The 19,613-nt window shown below is 39.3% G+C and overlaps 1 protein-coding gene across 1 annotated transcript in view; it reads right to left on the bottom strand.

Moving 5' to 3' along the window:
* The window catches only part of LOC109205347 (MADS-box transcription factor 23-like), a 42,593-nt gene extending 24,400 nt beyond the window's left edge, over positions 1 to 18,193 (bottom strand). The window contains exons 1-2 of the mRNA XM_019368062.1: positions 17,929 to 18,193; positions 17,599 to 17,816 (exon numbers count right to left, since the gene is read on the bottom strand). Of these exons, the coding sequence (XP_019223607.1) occupies positions 17,599 to 17,780 (182 nt within the window). The 5' untranslated portion in view covers positions 17,781 to 17,816; positions 17,929 to 18,193. The remainder of the gene's footprint in view (positions 1 to 17,598; positions 17,817 to 17,928) is intronic.
* Positions 18,194 to 19,613: the final 1,420 nt, after the last annotated feature.

Here is a 19,613-nt window from a genome sequence, read left to right as displayed (position 1 = left end):
AAGTCACGCCCACCTTCTCCCGAATATCTTCATTCCTAACTTATCCATCCTAGTTTGCCGCACATCCACCTCAACGTCCTCATTTCTACTACTTTCATCTTCTGGATATGTAAGTTCTTAACTAGCCAACACTCAGCCCCATACAACATGGCCTGCCTAACCACCGCTCTATAAAACTTACCTTTGAGTAGCGGTGGCACTTTCTTGTCACTCAGGACAAAAGAGGGATGCAACACGAGGACTTCCGAGGGGGTCACCCATCCTAATACTACTCTCGCACAAGCACGCTTAACTTCGGAGTTCTGATGGGATCCAGTGTGTTAGTGCTGGTATGATCGCATCCAAAATGAAATAATTGGTAGTTTTTTTTTCGTCGACCCCTTCCCCGTCTTCTGCCTCTTCCAGGCTCCGTGGTATTCACAGAGGTGAGAAGGTTAAAGATGTTTTTACGCCATAGCATATTCGATCTACTGCAAAAGTGGTTGTGATCAATGTAAGGTATTCTGTGCAAGTTCACAAAAATCACTATTCGAACAAGGCTCTCCATATATATATATATCTATACTGAAGAAGAACTTCCGTTCCCATACAAGTATATAAATTTTAATTCGAAATGAAAGGGAAATTTGATCCTATCCCTATTGAAGTGTCCTCTTGCTTCCCTTGTTAGCTCTAGTTTTACATTTTCACATATTCCTCAACTTTCCCGACTTCCTGCAGTTGAACTGCAGTGATCTACTCTTCCCGAATTACACAGTCTTCAATCAATCACCAAAGCTGAAAGGGAGAGAAATACTTTCTCCAGTTGAAATCAGACCAATTTTGAATATCAAACATCGGTGAGCAAGGTAACTGATATTTACCCATCATCCTTGGACAAAATTCATCAAAGTAAATTGAACTTATTGTTATGAAGTACATTATCAGTAGGCAATATCGTCCTTCATGTCCTTGGTAATAGGCATAAACTAAGTTTATCCATGGCACAAACTTCTACATTATTCTAACATTATTCATGATTGCAGGTAGGGGTGTACAAAGAAAACCTACAAACCGCACCAAACCGATAATCCGAATCAAATCGAGAAAAAAAAACCCTACTATGGTTTGGTTTAATTTGGTTTGGTGTTGGGAAAAATACCCCGACCATAATTGGTTTGATTTGGTTTTAATTAAAAAGAATCAAACCGAACCAAACCAACCTGACATTACATGTATAGAAGTTTTAAATATATTTACTACATAAAAATATTCATTGTAGTGTAGTTTATCAATATTTCATAAACTTTTTCATAATTTTATCTTTAAACGTATTATTTCAAACTTGGACTTATAATTTTTGAATGCTCTAATAAATTTTATAGTCCATAAATGTTAGTATCAAATAAATCCCAAACCAAAATCAAATCGGTATTAGTGCTAACAAAAGACATTCAACTCAATCGTACTAGGAATGACAATAGTGTTAGGATTTTTTTTATATAGTTTTTCCATGGTTTAGATAAAATGTATAACTTATTTTTTTGGTATTTAGTCATGTAAATAATAGTACTTGTTAGTCGTACTTATTTAGCAACTTAGTAATATTAGATTATGTTTATTTTCATTATGGCTTATTAATAATATTTATTTTATGCGATTTTATTATCTTTATTGCTGAATATTTAAATACAATGCCATGGCTCATCTCATATTTTATGTTATTTTCTTGAAAAATACCTTATATAGTTATGTCTTACTAGGATTAAAGAAATATTTAGAGCACAAATTATATGTTTTGTGCTATGAAGACTTTATTCAAAAAGCCAAAAAATCCGAAAAACCTGAGAATAACCGAGATAAAAAAAAACCCGACTTGTGTTGGTTTGGAAAGTCTTTATATTTAATAAGACGACATAATTAATTTGGTTTTGTAATTAGAAAACTCGAACCAACTCGACTTATGTACACCCCTAATTGCAGGCAAGCTCGACCAGCTAGGGAGAACCTTTGATGAATACAAACTACAAGGAGCAAAACAAGGTGGCGGATCAACTAACAAAGGGTTGATAAATTCAACCATTTTTAGCAAATTTAATTTTGTTATATTGTGTATTTATTCTTTTCATTTATTCATTTTGAATATATGTTTAGTTGTTTTATTGTTCTATCTTTACATTCTGTATGTTATATACAAATTTTACGCATTTTTTCGGCTACCGAATTTAAATAGTTTCTGGTGCAGGCTAAAAGTGAAAAAGCCCGATTTCTATAGCTGAGGAAGACAAGAGCACACTTCATTATGTGCAAAAATTGTGTGGGGTAGCCACTTTTTAAAGTGGTATTTATTTTTTATCCAGCATTTTCAATGCTTAGCAATAGTAGCCACTAGTCTATTAAAATTAATATGAAAAGACTGTGTTACGCTTTCTTCTATCTCTTTCATGTTACGGAGAAGAATTGTATTGAACGGGAGTGGAATGCTTTCAGAAATACAACGGGAATGAACTTTGCTCAAGTTCAGGCGCCACTATTGGCCAATACATTTGCACCTGCATTTACAATTGTACTTGATCAATTCCCTTTTGATGTAACTCTGATTCAAACATATACTTGACTTACGAATGAATATCAATGTTAGAACGTTGTTCTTTATTTATTAAAAGAAGATTTCGTTCCTTTCTGGCATTTAACCTTTTACTTTTTTTGTTTAATCATCCGTTATTTGAAGTCTAATGACGCGACTATTCGAATTCGCCTTATGTAAGCTTACAAGGGAATAAACATGTATTGTGAATCTGAGAGTAATCAAAGAGAATTTTGGTTTCATTCTCTAGAAAACAAATCGTCGTCACTTGTATTTTCACCAGACTAGTAATGAAAAGGTTATGTAGATTTGTCTTATCAATGTTGCATCCAAGCCGAATCTGACATCAATCTTATATGTAAATTGCAATTATTAGTATTATTATTATTATTATTTTGTGAAAAGATACAAATAACGTTTGGTTTTCTGCTACGTTATGGATCCTGAACTTACAGTTACAAGTTCAAAAGTTAAGGACACTTGGTCCTGAACTTCGAGTTCCAAGTTCAAAAGTTAAGGACACTTGGTCCTGAACTTACAGTTACAAGTTCAAAAGTTAAGGACAATAGGTCCTGAATTCCTGAACTTAGGCTAAGAAGCCCAAAAGTTGAGGACAATAGGTCCTGAACTTAGACTAACAAGCTCAAAAGTTAAGGACAATAGGTCCTGAACTTAGACTAACAAGCTCAAAAGTTAAGGACACTTGGTCCTGAACTTACAGTTACAAGTTCAAAAGTTAAGGACAATAGGTCCTGAACTTAGACTTACAAGTTCAAAAGTTAAGGACAAGTAGTCCTTAACTTAGAGTTACAAGCACAGAAATTAAGGACAGGTGGTCCTGAACTTCAAGTTCCAAGTTCAAAAGTTAAGGACATGTAGTCCTGAAGTCCTGAACTTAGAGTTGCAAGTTCAAAAAGTTAAGGAGAGTTGCAAGTTCAAAAGTTAAGGACACTTAGTCCTGAACTTTATGAGCAGAAGGGTGTTTTCGTCCGGGTAGGTAAAGTTTATTAAATCAGTGGCTAAAGACTAAACACATTTTAAACAGTGGCTTAAAAGTAAATACATGTGTTATTAGTGGCTAACCGTGCACTTCCCCCTCATTATGTTGGGTTAAGTCCAACTACACTATATAACTTGTGTAAACAATTAGGAGTTTTATCTAATTTACGTTGCAACTGGCAAAATATTGACCCCAAGAAGAAAAACTAAGATAGAAAATACACAAGAAAGATCATAGGTAAACCACACGGGTCGTGCCATCTCCCTAAATATGATCGGCTGCCTATTTAAGTCAAGAATGCGCTCGTGCAAACACTGAGAGCATCCGCTTAAACTTATGGTTGACTTGAGTGCTCCTCAATTTCACTATTCTATATGCGTGCTCTGAGTTGCTGACTTCTGTGTGCATATGGATTGTATTGCAGAGGACAGAAAGGAATTCGGCATTTGTTAAGTTAAATTGATGATTCCAAGAGGAGTTGATTTTCTTTAATAGGTATATTGGTGTGAATATACATATTATGGATTTTAGAGTTGTAGAAAAGTCGTCATACAACACGAACACTTGAGTACAATACTATCATGCCTTCATTCTGATGTGCGAGAATTTGCTGGTTAGGTAAGAGTTTAACAGTCTCACGACAAATAATACACATGCAAAATCAAAAAAAGAAGAAGATAGATTTCTAGAATAAGACGCTATCAGTTGGATAGGAAATAGATAATTGTATGGGTCAAAATCTGACCACACGTGGATTAGCGTTAACAGGAATGGTAAGAGGTTAACTAAGCCGTGGTCGTACCCACAAGATATAATAACCACGAATACCTCGGCCACTGCCGGGATCGAGTGATCAAAAAGCCTGTATGGCGAAGAAAATGTCATGGTAGCTGAGGGAGACGACGTGAAGTACAGTCAAGGGATGAAGGCACTCTGGTTAAGGACGGATGGACAAAAGGAAATAATGACAATATATATAGGAGGTGAGAAGACAAGAGAGAGGGGGGCTTCTTCTCTCTCAAAAGGAGAAGAAGAGAAGAAAACCATGAAAGAGGTTTAGATAGGGAAGACAAATCTTTGTAATCATGTTTGTGAATCAATAAAGTTAGATCTCATCATCATCTATGGCATTCCATCTTTTCTGTCTCAATCGCTACATCAGGGGATAATATATCAAGAATGTAAGCCTATCATTTACATTTGATATCTTATAAAGTTTATAAGCTTGATTATATCTATTCTCTTATTCAATGTGCTTAGATGTAGAATCATCCCTGGCTAAGATTTATCCTTTACTTCATCATTAATTAGTTTAACAAAAGGTTTAACACTTTTTGGTCAAACAATTTGGCGCCGTCTGTGGGGATTTCTTAGCCAAATTATTAGTTTCCTTTAGATCTAAAACCAGCCAAGTATCACTTCCAGGCTATCATAGCCTCACCATCTCAGTGCAAACACCAACTCGAACAAGTGATAGATAAGCTTTTAAGATAACCGAATCAATCTAGGTCAAATCTCTATATGAAATTGAAATTATGTCAGATGCCTATGAAAAACCCACGCATCATCTGTAGCGATGGGTTTAGCACGTCATAGGCATGTTTAAAGTAGGGTCACAACGTACTCAACATGACCGCAATCCTATTTGACGCACACCTTACATACCTGCCCGTACTTCCCACCTCTCAGGGAGGGATGATGGCCTACCGCGGGATTCTTTGAAATAACGGGCATATCCCGCCTTATCTTCGTGCCCACACGCACTATGTGATTTATGAACAAAGTATGACATGTTTCTCTTGTTATTTGCGCATATCGGACAGGATCGGATTGGGACTCGGTCCCGATATCCCAACGGGCAAGGTAAGTCCAACCCACGAGAAGCTTAGACGCGACTAAGAACGAAGACAAGCACGGCTGCCAAATTTGAAAACGTCACTCGAGCACGGGGCGAAGCGAGTGATCCTACAACGCCTTTCCCCCTTTCACCGACTTACCAGGCCAAGGTAACAGACAATTTTGTTTGGGTTTAACTTGTCATGCTCTCTTTTTGGTTCAGAACAGGAACACGAGCATTCTCACAGGTACACGAGCAAGGAGTGAATCCCCACCAAACATACCAGGAAAATGTTCCATACCATACCATCTCGCAAACAATTACCGAGCAAAGCCCTCTAGGCCGTACCGTACTACAAACGACAGAGACGGCTCAGAACGAGTCGACATTATTAAGAAACAATCTCCGAAATTGGGGAATGGGCGATGGGCCCATGAAACGCACAGTATTCTCCAATAAAAGCTATGTTGAACAGACCGTGACTCAACCCGATGCACAATATTCTCCAATAAAAGCTAAGTTGAACGGATCGGGACTCACCCCGATGCACGATATTCTCCAATGAAGGCAAAATTAAGCAAACCGAGGCTCGACTCAACGCACGCATAAACAATACGGCAGCGAGTAATGTTCTCCAATAAAAGTAATACAACGGGTTACTTTCGACCTCGCTCGAATTAACACCCTTACGGCCATCGGCCATCGCCTAACGAAAGGAAAGTTCGACCTCGCTCGAATTTACAACGGGTTACAATTTCGACCTCGCTCGAATTAACATCCTCACGGCCATCGGCCATCGCCAAGCGAAAGGAAAGTTCGATCTTGCTCGAATTTACGACAGGTTACAATTTCAACCTTGCTCGAATTAACACCCTTACGGCCATCGGCCATCGCCAAACGAAAGGAAAGTTCGATCTCGAATTTATAACGGGTTACGATTTCTACCTCGCTCGAATTAACACCCTTACGGCCATCGGGTAACGAAAGGAAAGTTCGAACTCGCTCGAATTTACAACGAGTTACGATTTCGACCTCACTCGAATTAACACCCTCACGGCTATCGGCCATCGCCAAGAGAAAGGAAAGTTCGATCTCGCTCGAAGTTACGACAGGTTACAATTTCGACCTTGCTCGAATTAACACCCTTACGGCCGTTGACCATCACCAAGTTGAAGTAAAAATTCGCCCACCCGAATCAGAAAATCAAAGCTTGACCCCGTCGGACTCATAACGGGTCATAGTTCGATCTCACGCGAGCTCACCCCCTGCCATCGCTAAACTCGCCACAAAAGATTAACTTCGCCTAAATTGGCAAGACTAAATTCGACCTCGTTCGAATATACAAGTCAAAATAACTTCGCCCAAGTTGGCAAGACTAAATTCGACCTCGTTCGAATATACAAGTCAAGATTGACTCCCAAGGTGGAAATTCTAAGTTCGACCTCACTCGAATGTACAAGTCAAAATTGACTTCATTCGAGTTGGCAAGTCGATTCGACCTCATTCGAACATACAAATGAAGGTTGACTCTGCCCAAGTTGGAAATCAAAAGTCAACCTCGTCCGAACTTGCAGGTCCGAAATGACTTCATTTGAACTAACACAGCGAAATCTGACTTTGCTCGGATCAAGCAAGCTAGATCCGCCATCGTTCGAATTCCCAATTAAAAGTTTTAGGGACCCGTCGCAGAGAAATCCGAAGATCTTCTCCTAAAAAAAAACACAAAGAAGCGGGAGAGAGAGAGAGATAGAGAGAGAAAAAAAAAAGCCAAAAAATACACAAACAAAGGCGAAGCAACTATTTTATTAAAATATACGTGCGCAATAGCCACACCTTACAAAAGGACAAAACAGGCCCTCAAGAAAAAGATGAAAATACACAACAAAAGAACAAAAAAAATTAACTAAGTACGAAAGCTGCAACAAAGTTTCACTCGGCGTCATCCCCACCGCCGTTCTCCCCATCATCATCATCATCATCATCAGAAGGAAGTCCGTCCTCAATATCAATGCCCTCACCGGCCTCCAGTGTCGCAGGGTCGTAACCGCAGGCAGTACGAGCCTCACGTGCCTTCGCTCGAGCATCTTCAAAGGAGGCCTCGGAATGGTCCCCGCCTCCCACAAACCCTTGTATATATCACGTTGGGCCTCAGCATGGACCCATAGCTCATACAAGTGGCGGGGAACAGTAGCCGATGCAGACTCTTGAGGGGGAGCTTGAGTCAATAACTACTCCTTCTCAGCTTCAAGAGCCGCAACTCGGTCTCCCAAGCTCGAAGCATCCCGGTAAAGTTCACAATCTGCTCCTCTAGCCGTGCCTCCCTCAGCGTGGCCATCGCCCTCTCAGATTCCTACTCGGATTTAAGGACGCAGATAGTGTCTTCTTGTGCCGGCACTCTTGCTAAGCCGACACTCGAGCACCATCGGCTCTCTCCAACTCGACCACTTTCTTTTCCAGCTCGTTCACCTTCTCCGCCCATTCTGCACTGAGAGCGTCAACTCTAGTGGCGCTTTGCTCAAGTTCAGCTCGTAAAGATAGAACCTTCGCCTGAAGGTCCTTGCATTCCGCGCGAACTCCTTTACACACCTCGAGCTCCTCGTCCTTGGCATAAAGTAGCCCCTCAAACTCACTACATCTGCGGATAGACCGCATCAACTCTTCATCTCTTTTCTCCAATTCCTCCCTAATGGACTAGGTGCTAGCGCCCGTTCTGAGCTGCTCGTGCATCTCACGGCACCTATTGTGATACTGCCGGTACTTCTCGACCATCTTCAGAAAAATCTCGACCCGCGTCTCAGCCCTACGAGCACTCTCGATCTCTAGCATGTAAGTCTATAAAAAGAAAAAAGAAGAAAGGAAAGAACAAGTCAATGTAATAACGCAAGTCACAAAACAAAACAAAAAATCAAAGGGGGACTCACCCTTAACGCCATCGCGGCCACGCTGCGTGACAGCCCAGAATCACTGACTTCTTGAAGGGATTCGCTTTCAGTGGTGGAGCACAAAAGATCAAACTGTGGCACCAAGTCCACCGTATCTTGCAACAGGTTGAGATCCCTCGAAATTTCAAGTATACGAGAAGGGCCTTCCGCCCTTACCACAATTTGGGTAAAACCCTCCTCGAACATCCTGACGTCTTCAGGATCGATATCGAATTCGGATTCATAATCCTCGGCCATGATGCCTTTTCCCCTGTCACTGGCTGAAGCCGGGGTGCGGTTCGGCTGAGATGACGATGGTCTGCTCGGAACAATAACAACAGCCTCAGAACTCTGTCCCTCCATCGCAATAGCCTCCTGAATGCTCGCTACAAGCGTCGCCTCCGCATCCAAATTGGCACCACCGCCGGTCTCGGGTGCCATTGAAATAAGGTTGCCCCCGAAGGTATTTTGGTTAAGGGAGCTCCTTCAAACACTACCCTTCGCCTCTTCGATGGAGCCTCTCCACTACCGACGCTGGAGGATTCGCCCGTTAAATGGACTGCGGGATCCAGAGTCTCCGATTGGGGAGCGACCTCCAAATGTACGGATTTGGCCGCAGGTGCGGTTAGATGAGCGACTGAACCCTCTATGCCCTTGGCGACAGAAGCTCTTGGTGCGGGCCGGGTAGGGGGTGCCGATTGACGGAACGCGAGCGGAGGAGCCCTCGTCCTTCTCACTCCTCTCTAACCTGTCAGTAAGAAAGGATTTTATTACATAGCGACAAAGTAAAAAAAACCAGGAAGAGAATAGAGCGAAACCTTAATGAACAAACTCACCAGTAAGCGACTTGCGTCCAAACTTCTCATGAAAAGACGCCTGCGCACGGATCCCCACTGTGTAGGGAAGAATTGCGCTCACCCGCTCGCGGGTATCGACAACTAGCGGAGGAGGCAGTCTCTCGGCTACAAAAGCAAAAGCAAATCCTCAGCAAAGTCGTTAAAGGGATACGACTAACGACCATCTTAAGGAAAATTGCACGAAGTAAACGGAAAGAAGAACTTACGGGCGAAACCACGTCTCAGGAAACCCTGCCTGGTTCGATACGACATGTTTTGTCCGGAAATAGAAGTAATTTTCACAGAAGCGACGGTTAGTCTTGTCATCCATCTTCACCACCAAGCTCTTGGTTCCTCGATGACGCATATGAATCATTGTACCCCGAAGAAAATGGGGGGCGAAGAGGTGGAGCATGTGCCTTGGCGAATCTCCTCGGCCGGCCAGCTCTGCGTACTTGATGAGCATGAGGAAAAGCTTATATGCGTACGGAGAGAGTTGAGCCGGGCACACCTCATAAAAGCGTCAGAAATCAACTACCAAGGAAGGAAGAGGAAGGTTGTACCCGATGACAAAAGGATATGCGTAAAACGCGCAGTAGCCCGGGCGATGTAAGTGCACTATATCCGTATTCGCGGGCGCCATTTCAATTCGATCGAGGATCCCCCATTTGGCTTTGAACGCCGTGATCGCCGCAGTATCCATCGTGGAAGGAACGGGCTTCGGTTCGTCTCCGGCAGGGCTATTAAAATTGGTCCTCGCCTTCCTTGGGCGGGGAACTATCTCATCCACTGTCGGAAACCCCTCATCTTCCACCACTTCCACTCCCTCTTCGAGTAAGGGTACGTCATTCTCCGGCACCGGAGCACCTACAGCTTTATCAGAGTGGGAAGAAGTACAAGCCATTTGTTTTTTTGATCGAAAGAAGCAACAATGATGAATGAAAAGGACAATGGTTACTTCAAATCCTAGCGGAAGCAGAGATATGACAGACTAAGGAAAGAGGAGAAGACTTGTGAAATTCTCTCTTAAGCAATTGAAAAACTTAACATTCAAATGAGGAGCTCCCCCCTTATTTATAGGGATATAAATGCCCTAAGCGGGAAAACAAAGAGCAGCCAGTTAGAAAACGAAAAGGGCACGGGAAACGACAAAATACCTGGAAAACGTGCGCCATAATGATGCATGAGGAATATTAATGACACCTTGAATTGACATGACGGTCCAATATTGAACTGACGTGATGGTTCCATGCGTTCCCCGAAGCATCACGCCGCTACCTCGCCATGAGGTTCTCGCCCTCGCATAAAGCATTCATATTTTTCCATTTTGGAATCAACAGGGTCCGCCCATCGAGCTCGCCAATAGGCGACCCCAAAGGGCGGAGGGACTAACTGTATGGGTCAAAATCTGACCACACATGGATTAGCGTTAACAAGAATGGTAAAAGGTTAACTAAGCCGTGGTCGTACCCACAAGATATAATAACAACGAATACCTCGGCCACTGCCGAGATCGAGTGATCAAAAAGGCTGTATGGCAAAGAAAATGTCATGGTAGCTGAGGGAGACGACGTGAAGTACAGTCAAGGTATGAAGGCACTCTAGTTAAGGATCGATGGACAAAAGGGAATAATGACAATATATATAGGAGGTGAGAAGACAAGAGAGAGGGGGGCTTCTTCTCTCTCAGAAGGAGAAGAAGAGAAGAAAACCATGAAAGGGGTTTAGATAGGGAAGACAAATCTCTGTAATCATGTTTGTGAATCAATAAAGTTAGATCTCATCATCATCTATGGCATTCCATCTTTTCTGTCTCAATCGCTACATCAGGGGATAATATGTCAAGAATGTAAGCCTATAATTTACATTTGATATCTTATAAAGTTTATAAGCTTGATTATATCTTATTCTCTTATTCAACGTGCTTAGATCTAGAATAATCCCTTGCTAAGATATATCCTTTACTTCATCATTAATTAGTTTAATAAAAAGTTTGACATTTTTTGGTCAAACAATAATAATAGCAAAAAATTCGAGTGCTTGAAGTGAAGCAGCTACTTTGAAGAGACGAAAAGAGAAAGCAAGAATTGGAGTAGGTAGGTCAAAGTAAAAATAAAGGAATCTTCGCTTATTTTTTTAAAAGAAAAATATATTGCCAATTTTAGTAAAAGCTAGTCATACTATGATCATAGCATGATATGGTTGGTCAAGCAAGCCCCGTCATCTAAAGGTTTGATTCACACCCAGTAATTCTGGGTGGAGATATTATCGCACCAAAAATTACACATGAGTTCGGACTAGGCCTATCCCTTACAAGTTGCTATGTAGGTCACCCCATTCCTACCACTTTTCTACTACATCTCTTATGAAAATAGCTAGAGTAACAATATACACTTGCCCAGTAACCCCCTAATCATGCTATATAACAATTAATTAACTTGCAAAAAAAGTTTTTGATTTGTTATATTAAGACCTCATTTGTTTGCAAGGTCTGAATCTTAATTATTCAGATCTTAATTTTAATCATTAAGTCTGTTTGTTTTTTCAATTTTACAACCACTTAATGGGTCTAAATAGATTTTAACGACTAAGATCTATATCATAGTCTTGATATCATTAAGATGTTACACAGTCAAGAATTTATATAAAAATAATATTTTATTATTACTCCTACACTTTCACCACTAATTACCATTACCACGGTTATCGTTGCCTCCCCATCATTATAGACTACCACCACCCACTACCAACCACCCATTACCACCATCCTCGGCCACATTCACCAGCGTTGCCAAGCACGAATGTTAGTTGTCACTATCACTATCCATCATTTACAACCATCACCACCAACCATCATTACCGTAACAATTACTGATTATCACTATCAACCACCACTATATGTCACCCATCACTATTATTGGTCACCGACACCATCAACTAGCACCATTAACTACTAGTGTCATCCACCATTTACTACCCATAATCACCACTATCAACCAACACCACCACCAACCACTACCCAGTCGGCACCCACAACCACCACTGTTAGCAATCATCACCACCAACTTCCATATAATTTCTTAAAAATATTTTATTAATATAGTATTAGATTAATTAGTACTATTTGATTTGAATTTATACTTATTAATTCAAGTTTTACACATTCAAATGTAGATAAAACAAACAAATCTTAATTATTTAGTATTCAGATCTTAATAGAATATCTTAATATTCAAATGTATATTTAGATTCAAACGTTTTAATCTTAATACACAAATTAATATTAAGATGTGTATTCAGATTCAAACGTCTTAATCTTAACAAAAATAAATGAGACCTAAATCCTGAACATTAACTTGGTAACTGCTATCTGTCCATCTGATGAGGCCCCATAGGGGTTGTTGATAGATCGTAGTTGTAATTGTGCCTTGCATACTTAGATAACCAGAAGCTACTTGATTAGCTTCCATGTAACAATGAAGAACCTCCACATTAGCTTGGCATATACTATAGTGTCTTTTACACTGGCCTTCATCGTCTTATTATTTGTTCCTTTTTCTTAAGTAATTAGTAACAGTATATGAGTGAGTCCAATCCAGTACAATATCCTTTATTATTGTTGGATGCACCATAATAATTCAAACTTAACTGCAGAAATCTCAGCCGTATAATTATTGTTACACTATATAGGAACTAAGAAAGTAAAAGCAAATCTCTCTACGCATTCATCACTACTCCATCAATCCCTCCTTTCCATTAGTATGCAAAAAACTACCATCTGTGTTCAGTTTAATCCACCCAGGGGAAGGTTTGATCCACTGCACTTGCTTTCACCTTGGAACTGCCTCAACTTTTTCACTACCTCACCTCTTCTTTGTCCATTTTAAATCCATCTCACAACTAGGAAGGACATCCTCAAAGTTGCTTTCAGGAACCAAAAAATACGAAATCCATTATATTATAAGTAAAAAATTATTCCCATATTTACATAAACATCCGCACTTTGAAAATTTCAATAGGTTACTTGTTGATGACATTACTTTAATTTTGGTTCTAACAGTACTTGTAGATGTGTTTGTTGCAAGGCCCCTACAGAGGAGTTTTTAGATAACCTATTTGCTTCAGGTGAAACAACAAAAAAGGATTGGAGGAATATTTCAGCTCCACTTGGCATCAAACCAGGAGGAATGAACATCCTCAATAACCTTAACAGGTGGTGTAATACTCAAGCAAAGAATGTGGCTTACAAGTTTCTCCTCCATAATACTCCTATAATAGTATTCTAGGCAATATGGAACTCCGGATGTGATAAAAATATGGTAATAAACCTATTTCTATCTTTAGTATTTGTCAACAGGTGTTGTTTCAGGTAAAAGTAGCCTTGAGCCAGAAATACAGCTCTGTAGATTGGAAATGGTCTTGGAACAAGTTATGCCAAGTGGTGGAGAACTACATAACTCAATTGACAAGCACCATGGTTATTTGAGAGTTCCCACGAGATAGCGCCCGGAAGCTTAATACTGATGGGAGCTACCAAGCAAACCAAGGAGAAGCGGGAGCGGGTGGCGTTGTTAGAAATAGAAATGGTTAAATGGTCATGGCCTTTGCCTCACCTATCCCGTTCTTCACTAACAATTATTCAGAAGCTCAAGCGGCTCTTCAAGGAATAACATGGTGCTGTCATAACCAATATCAAGATCTCACATTAGAAAGTGATACACTTCTCCTCTCCTAGTGAACATGATTCTGGGAAAATACAAAATTCCCTGGAGGTTCCAAGAAGAGATTTCTCAAATTCAAGCCAAAGTCCACCAACATTCAATCAAAGTCAAGCATTGCTTTAGGGAAGGCAATGAGGTCGCAGACTTTTTGTCGAAACATACCACTTCTATAACTGAGAAACGAATTTACTAGAATGAAGTCAATCTTCCGATTGATGTTAAGGGTGATCTTAGGATGGATAAATTACATCTCCCAGCCTTTAGAATAAAGCCCAAGAAAAATTCAGGGTGGTTTTACGAACCTCCATGAATCTTCATGGAAGAGCTACTACCATAGGTCCTCAATAATAACAGTTCTTCCAATTTTTGATTTTGCTTGCTCTGTGTTTCTCAAACATGAGGCAAGCTTCTGTTGTTTTTATAGCACTTCTGGAGGTTTTTTGGTTTATGTCCGCCTTCTCTTATGATATTGATATATCAATACACGGGGTAAGGGTCAAGCCGACCTCCCCTCCCCCCTCCCCCAACAATCCACGACATGCTAGCCTGGGTGATTGGCATAAGAAAAAACATATGACGGTGGTACAATTTGAAGTAACGGCTTGTGGACCTAGTTTTTTATTTTTACCCCACCATGTCCTGAAGATCCTTCTTATGGACAAGAACTAGTGTTGAATGATCAGTGATCCTCCATAATAATTTTTTATATAATGTGCAGCCTCACTTACAACAAAGACTTGCGGAACGGTTTCACACTTGAAGACTTTACAACAGTTACACTTGGGCACAATTTGATTACCAAATGTTGAAATTATTTCATCAAAAGGCAGACTTATGGTAATGGTCTCCAATTAAGAAACGAGATCTTAAAAAGGATGTCTTTATGCCACACCTTGTGGATAAAGTCACCTCCCGACCAAATACTCAACTTTCTGCCATGTCGAACTATTAGAATAATGACCATCAATGGGGTATCCAAATAGCATAGCCAGGAAGGTTTTGGATCAAAAATTCCAATTTTCGGTATGTATTGCACCAAGTGGTAATGGAGAACTTCATAGAGCTTCCAGAAATCCCATGTCCTACCCTCCATAAATCGTTCTATTAACATATTTGATGATGATGATGGGCAACATTCTGCCAAATCACACCTATCCAATTATCCTACCAAAAATGCTATTACCTTTCCTTATATGCCATACTATACTGGCATCTTCTTTTTACTTGAACTCCATAAGTTTTCTCTATGAATGTGACTGCCCTATGCACTTTTTCCTAGCCACGGGTTGTACCCTTGTGCAATACTTAGCTCTTAGAAAATCTGCCCAATGAGAGTGTCTATTCTAAAGTTCCATAATCTCTTTGTGGAAAAAGTACCCTCAATATCCTCCATTTTCCTAATGTCAATTCCACCCTCTTATTTAGATCTTAACTTATTCCAAGAACCCCAATGATATTTAGATTTCTCTGAATCAGCTCCCTAGAAAAATCTCGCAAAATGCTTTTCCATTAGGCTAAAGGTGCTCTTTTGCAGGTTCATAGCCGCTAATGTATACTTTGGAATGGCATGGGGCACATGTTTGATAAGAATATATCTGCCTCCATATGAGAGCGGCGTCCCTTTCCATCCATTTAACCTCTCAATAATCTTGGTAATTAAGCATATCATCAAAGTGTGACAACCTTTTCCTTCCAACATTCACATGGCACCCCAAATATATGAATGTAAATTCCTAATTTATTTAATCAAATGTGTTCCTCATTCCATTGGTAATGAATTAGAGGTTTTAGGATTTATGAGGAAGAAGCTCTTCTTCATGTTTGCAGTTTGGCCTGATGATCTTTCATATCTTCTCACTTGTTTCATAACAAGCCTTATAGACTTGCTATTTCCACCACTGAAAATCATTAGCATAAGCTAATGAGCTAATGATTCGCCTTATGGCCATTACAGTTCATGGAGAAAAAAATGTATCTGTCTAATTGGTTTAGCTTGTTGAGAAGTTTGGACAGAACTTTAGAGCCCAGTATGAATAGAGAAAGGGAAAGGAGATCCAGCTTGACGGAGAACAACCCTTGTTTGGATCCATTATATTAATGAAAATGGAGTACCAAACATTAGATATAGCTCTCTATACCATGTCAACAAATCCCTCTGAAAACCCAAATCTCCTTAACACAGAAGTAAGGAAAAGCAAAGAGATCCTGTGATAGGGTTTGGCCATATCCACTTTAATAACTATGTTGCCACCTTTGTTTGGTTCTGACATGTCTTGAACTATCCCCTCTTGTGCCAATAGTACATTTTCTTCTAGGGGTCTATGTTGCCACCTTTGATTGATTGTGAAATGTCTTGAACTATCCTCTTGGCGAATAGTATATTTTCTGTTATGGATCCGCCTTGAACAAATCAAATGTAATTCTCACATATCAACTTAATTAGGCACTATGGGTTTAAGCCTTTTAGGTAGTATTCTTGATGATTACCTTTCATGTGAAATTGCAGAGTCTGATGGACCGCATCTCAGCAAAACGAGTAAGACATCTACCCCTTTTGATGCTCTTTTTACATAAAGATGGATATAAGCAAGATCTACCTAATATTTGAAACACGAAGAAACACAATTAGAGGTATGTAATTAATGGATAAATAAATTAAGATGTCGAAAATGGGAGTTAGGTGGTCTTGCTACTCGTAAAGATTCTGCCTTGGAGAAAGATGTTTTAATCAATGAAAAAGTACTACTGATATTAATTAATATCTATTATGTACTCGAGTCTTATTGTGCATATCACGTCTAACCGAATAATTTAAGGCAACCTTTAATTTTCACAAAATCCGGATCCTGTTAAGTCCAATGCAGCACTTCTTGGATACTTATTCATGTAGATATAGGTTGTAACAATGGGAGTTCAACTGTGCATCAAAATGCAAGCAAGAAGAGTGTACCTTTTGCATTATCCTTTATGAATATTTTTGCTTTTTTAGAGTCAATTTGACTTTGTTCATGTTCGTTATTTCATGAATACTTGTAGCTATAGCATATTTAACTAGTAGGCGTGGCTATATTACTAGTAGAAGTTTCACCAATTTTACAAGTCCAGCTAACCTCAAATCCTATATTATTCTGGAAGTCAATAAAACTAAGCTCCTCAATAGTAAGCTAATAAACATTAAAAGGAAGGTTCAAGTAGCAATGGTATACTCTCTCAAAGCATTACTGACACAACTACTTCCATTATCCACATTAAACAGCCACAATCTCTTAATCACACAAGTCACTTAGCTTAAGCTAGCTCTTCACTCACTATCCGCACATTTTCCTACAGATTGAGATCCTACAAGACAGTCATTAAACAAACTAACTGACATTATAACAAACAGAAAGCGTGCAATAAAAGGAATTAAGCATCATATCTAAACAAAGCATTTTGAACCATAAACTCTTGGATTATGAGCTCATCCTACTAATTAGATTTGAACTTCACTCGCTATTTGAATTTAATAGTAACTGTATAAGTATTAAACTGTTTATTATGCCACATTATCCAGGTCAAACACACTAGTAAGATGCAAAATTGGAAGGTGAAAACTATTTAGCACCCAGATCTTGTTAATCTACATACATTAAAAATGAAACTAAAAATTCTGAAAATTTAATAAATTAAATTAGTAAATTTGATAAAATAAAAAAAAAAGGAGATAGTGAAAAGCACCTGGTGCTAGAATATTCGTAGAGTCTGGCAGTGCTGGAGAAGATGATGACTCCGACCTCCGCATCGCAAAGGATCGCTAACTCCTTCGCCTTCTTCAACAATCCATTCCTCCTCTTCGAGAACGTTACTTGCCTGCTCGTCGAATTGTCAATCCTTCTTATCACTATCTTTCCTCTCCCCATCGCCGATCTCGCTCTCTGTCTCTCTACTTTCTCTCTCTACAAATACACACAGTACAATTACACACCTATACGTACACATTACGAGCCATATATTCAATTTTTCACGTAGGCGAAAAAACAAAAAAGTATGTTTCCTATGAAGACTTACCAGAGAAATTGAATTCACGAGAAGAAGCAAAAGACGGCGAAGACGAAATCAGTGTTTAGATATGAGGAAAAAGGAGAGAATTATCCGAAGAAAAAGGAAGAGAAAGTAAGAAAGGAAAAATTGCGGTTAATGGAGACAAAAGGAGGCTTCACAATCCTCGCTTTGGGTCAGTCTTCTGATTGAATTTGCCTATATAAGGAAAGTGTTTCTATATATGAAAATGGCGAGGGCGGAGGGGTGGGTAGGTCTAAAGGGGTGGGGCGTTAGGGCGTCTCCCAAAAACCGCTATTCTCGTTGGGTTTTGTAAAAACGATATTGGTTTTGTGTGCCTGGATGCCACGTGGAGAAATTATATTGGCCAATTGATTTATTATAGGTCAGACTCGTACCAAAAGTTTCCTCATTCGTATAGATTGCTGACGCGTGTGGCCTTGCAATTAAAAATTAACTTCCCACTTTAGGAAATTGCCTTTTCGAACTAGTGGTTGCATACTGACGGATTTGCCCTTTCTGGCTTTGGGTGACTAATTTGGGTGAAGATGAATTTAGGATATTTTAGAAAATTTAAAAATTTCAAAATTTTCACTCCATTTCACTCACAAAAATTAAACAGCCCAAAATTATATTCATGTCTAAACACAACTCTAATTTTTAAATATCATTTTTACTTGATAAAAAAAATTATTTTTTTTTCCAAAATTTTACAATTCTTATGTCCAAACACCCACATAGTGCAAAGTGATTTCCTGGGCGTAGATAGACAATCCACAAGTTCACATGATATATGTACTTCTAGGCTAGATAATGGCGTAATTTAAGCAGTGGTGGAGCTAGAAATCATACAAGGGGATTCAAAAATAATAAAATGTCATACCAAAAAAACCCCTTGCCACTGAAATAAAAAATATTCCTATGTTTACGAGATTCAACAATTTATATGTAACAAAAGAAAAAATTTATCTATATGTTTATGAACATAATTTTCCGGCAAAAGGATTCAATTGAACCACTTGCCACAAGCTAGCTTTGCCGCTGAGTCCAAAGATAAATCCGTGAGATTTATTGAATTAAAGCGAATAATAAGTGGCATCAATATTGGGTTGTGACAACCTTAGGATCATCTAATCGATCAAGGGATAGGGGGTATAGTAAAAGAAACAAAAGTTCTGAAAATAATTATCTTATTTGTTCATGTATTTGTTAGTATATTGTATTTATAAAATAATTCTAGAAATATAAATGAATTTAAACAGAAATAACAGAAAACCAATTCGAGCCTACTGAATTCACAGTGTTTCCTTAAGGAATTTAATCCCCTCCTAGTACCCAAGGTTATGGATTATTTCCTCCCAGGATAGAACGAATTACACACTGGTGTAGTGGTACTTCAAACCCCAGTGTTTCAGCGAACACAAAGCTCGGTAGCAAATCACACTTATTTTTGCTTTGATTGATGCTAAAAGTATGCAGAAGAAGGAGAAGAAACTCATAAATTCGTAGTCAAATTCTGAGCAGAATAGCGTTGTATTTATAGCCAAAGTTGGGCTAAAATCTGAAGAGGTGCAACTCTTCAGAATAGCTGTTTATGCAAAACGGCCACAGCATAAATGCCATTACATAAATGAGCATTTACTCAACAATAAAGAAGGAAAATAAAGAGGGAAAATTGAAGAGGGTAGTTAATT

Source organism: Nicotiana attenuata, unplaced genomic scaffold (genome assembly GCF_001879085.1).
Source record: "Nicotiana attenuata strain UT unplaced genomic scaffold, NIATTr2, whole genome shotgun sequence".
Lineage (NCBI taxonomy): Eukaryota > Viridiplantae > Streptophyta > Magnoliopsida > Solanales > Solanaceae > Nicotiana > Nicotiana attenuata.
Note: the sequence above shows the minus strand (reverse complement) of the source record. Positions and strands in the feature narration are given on the sequence as shown.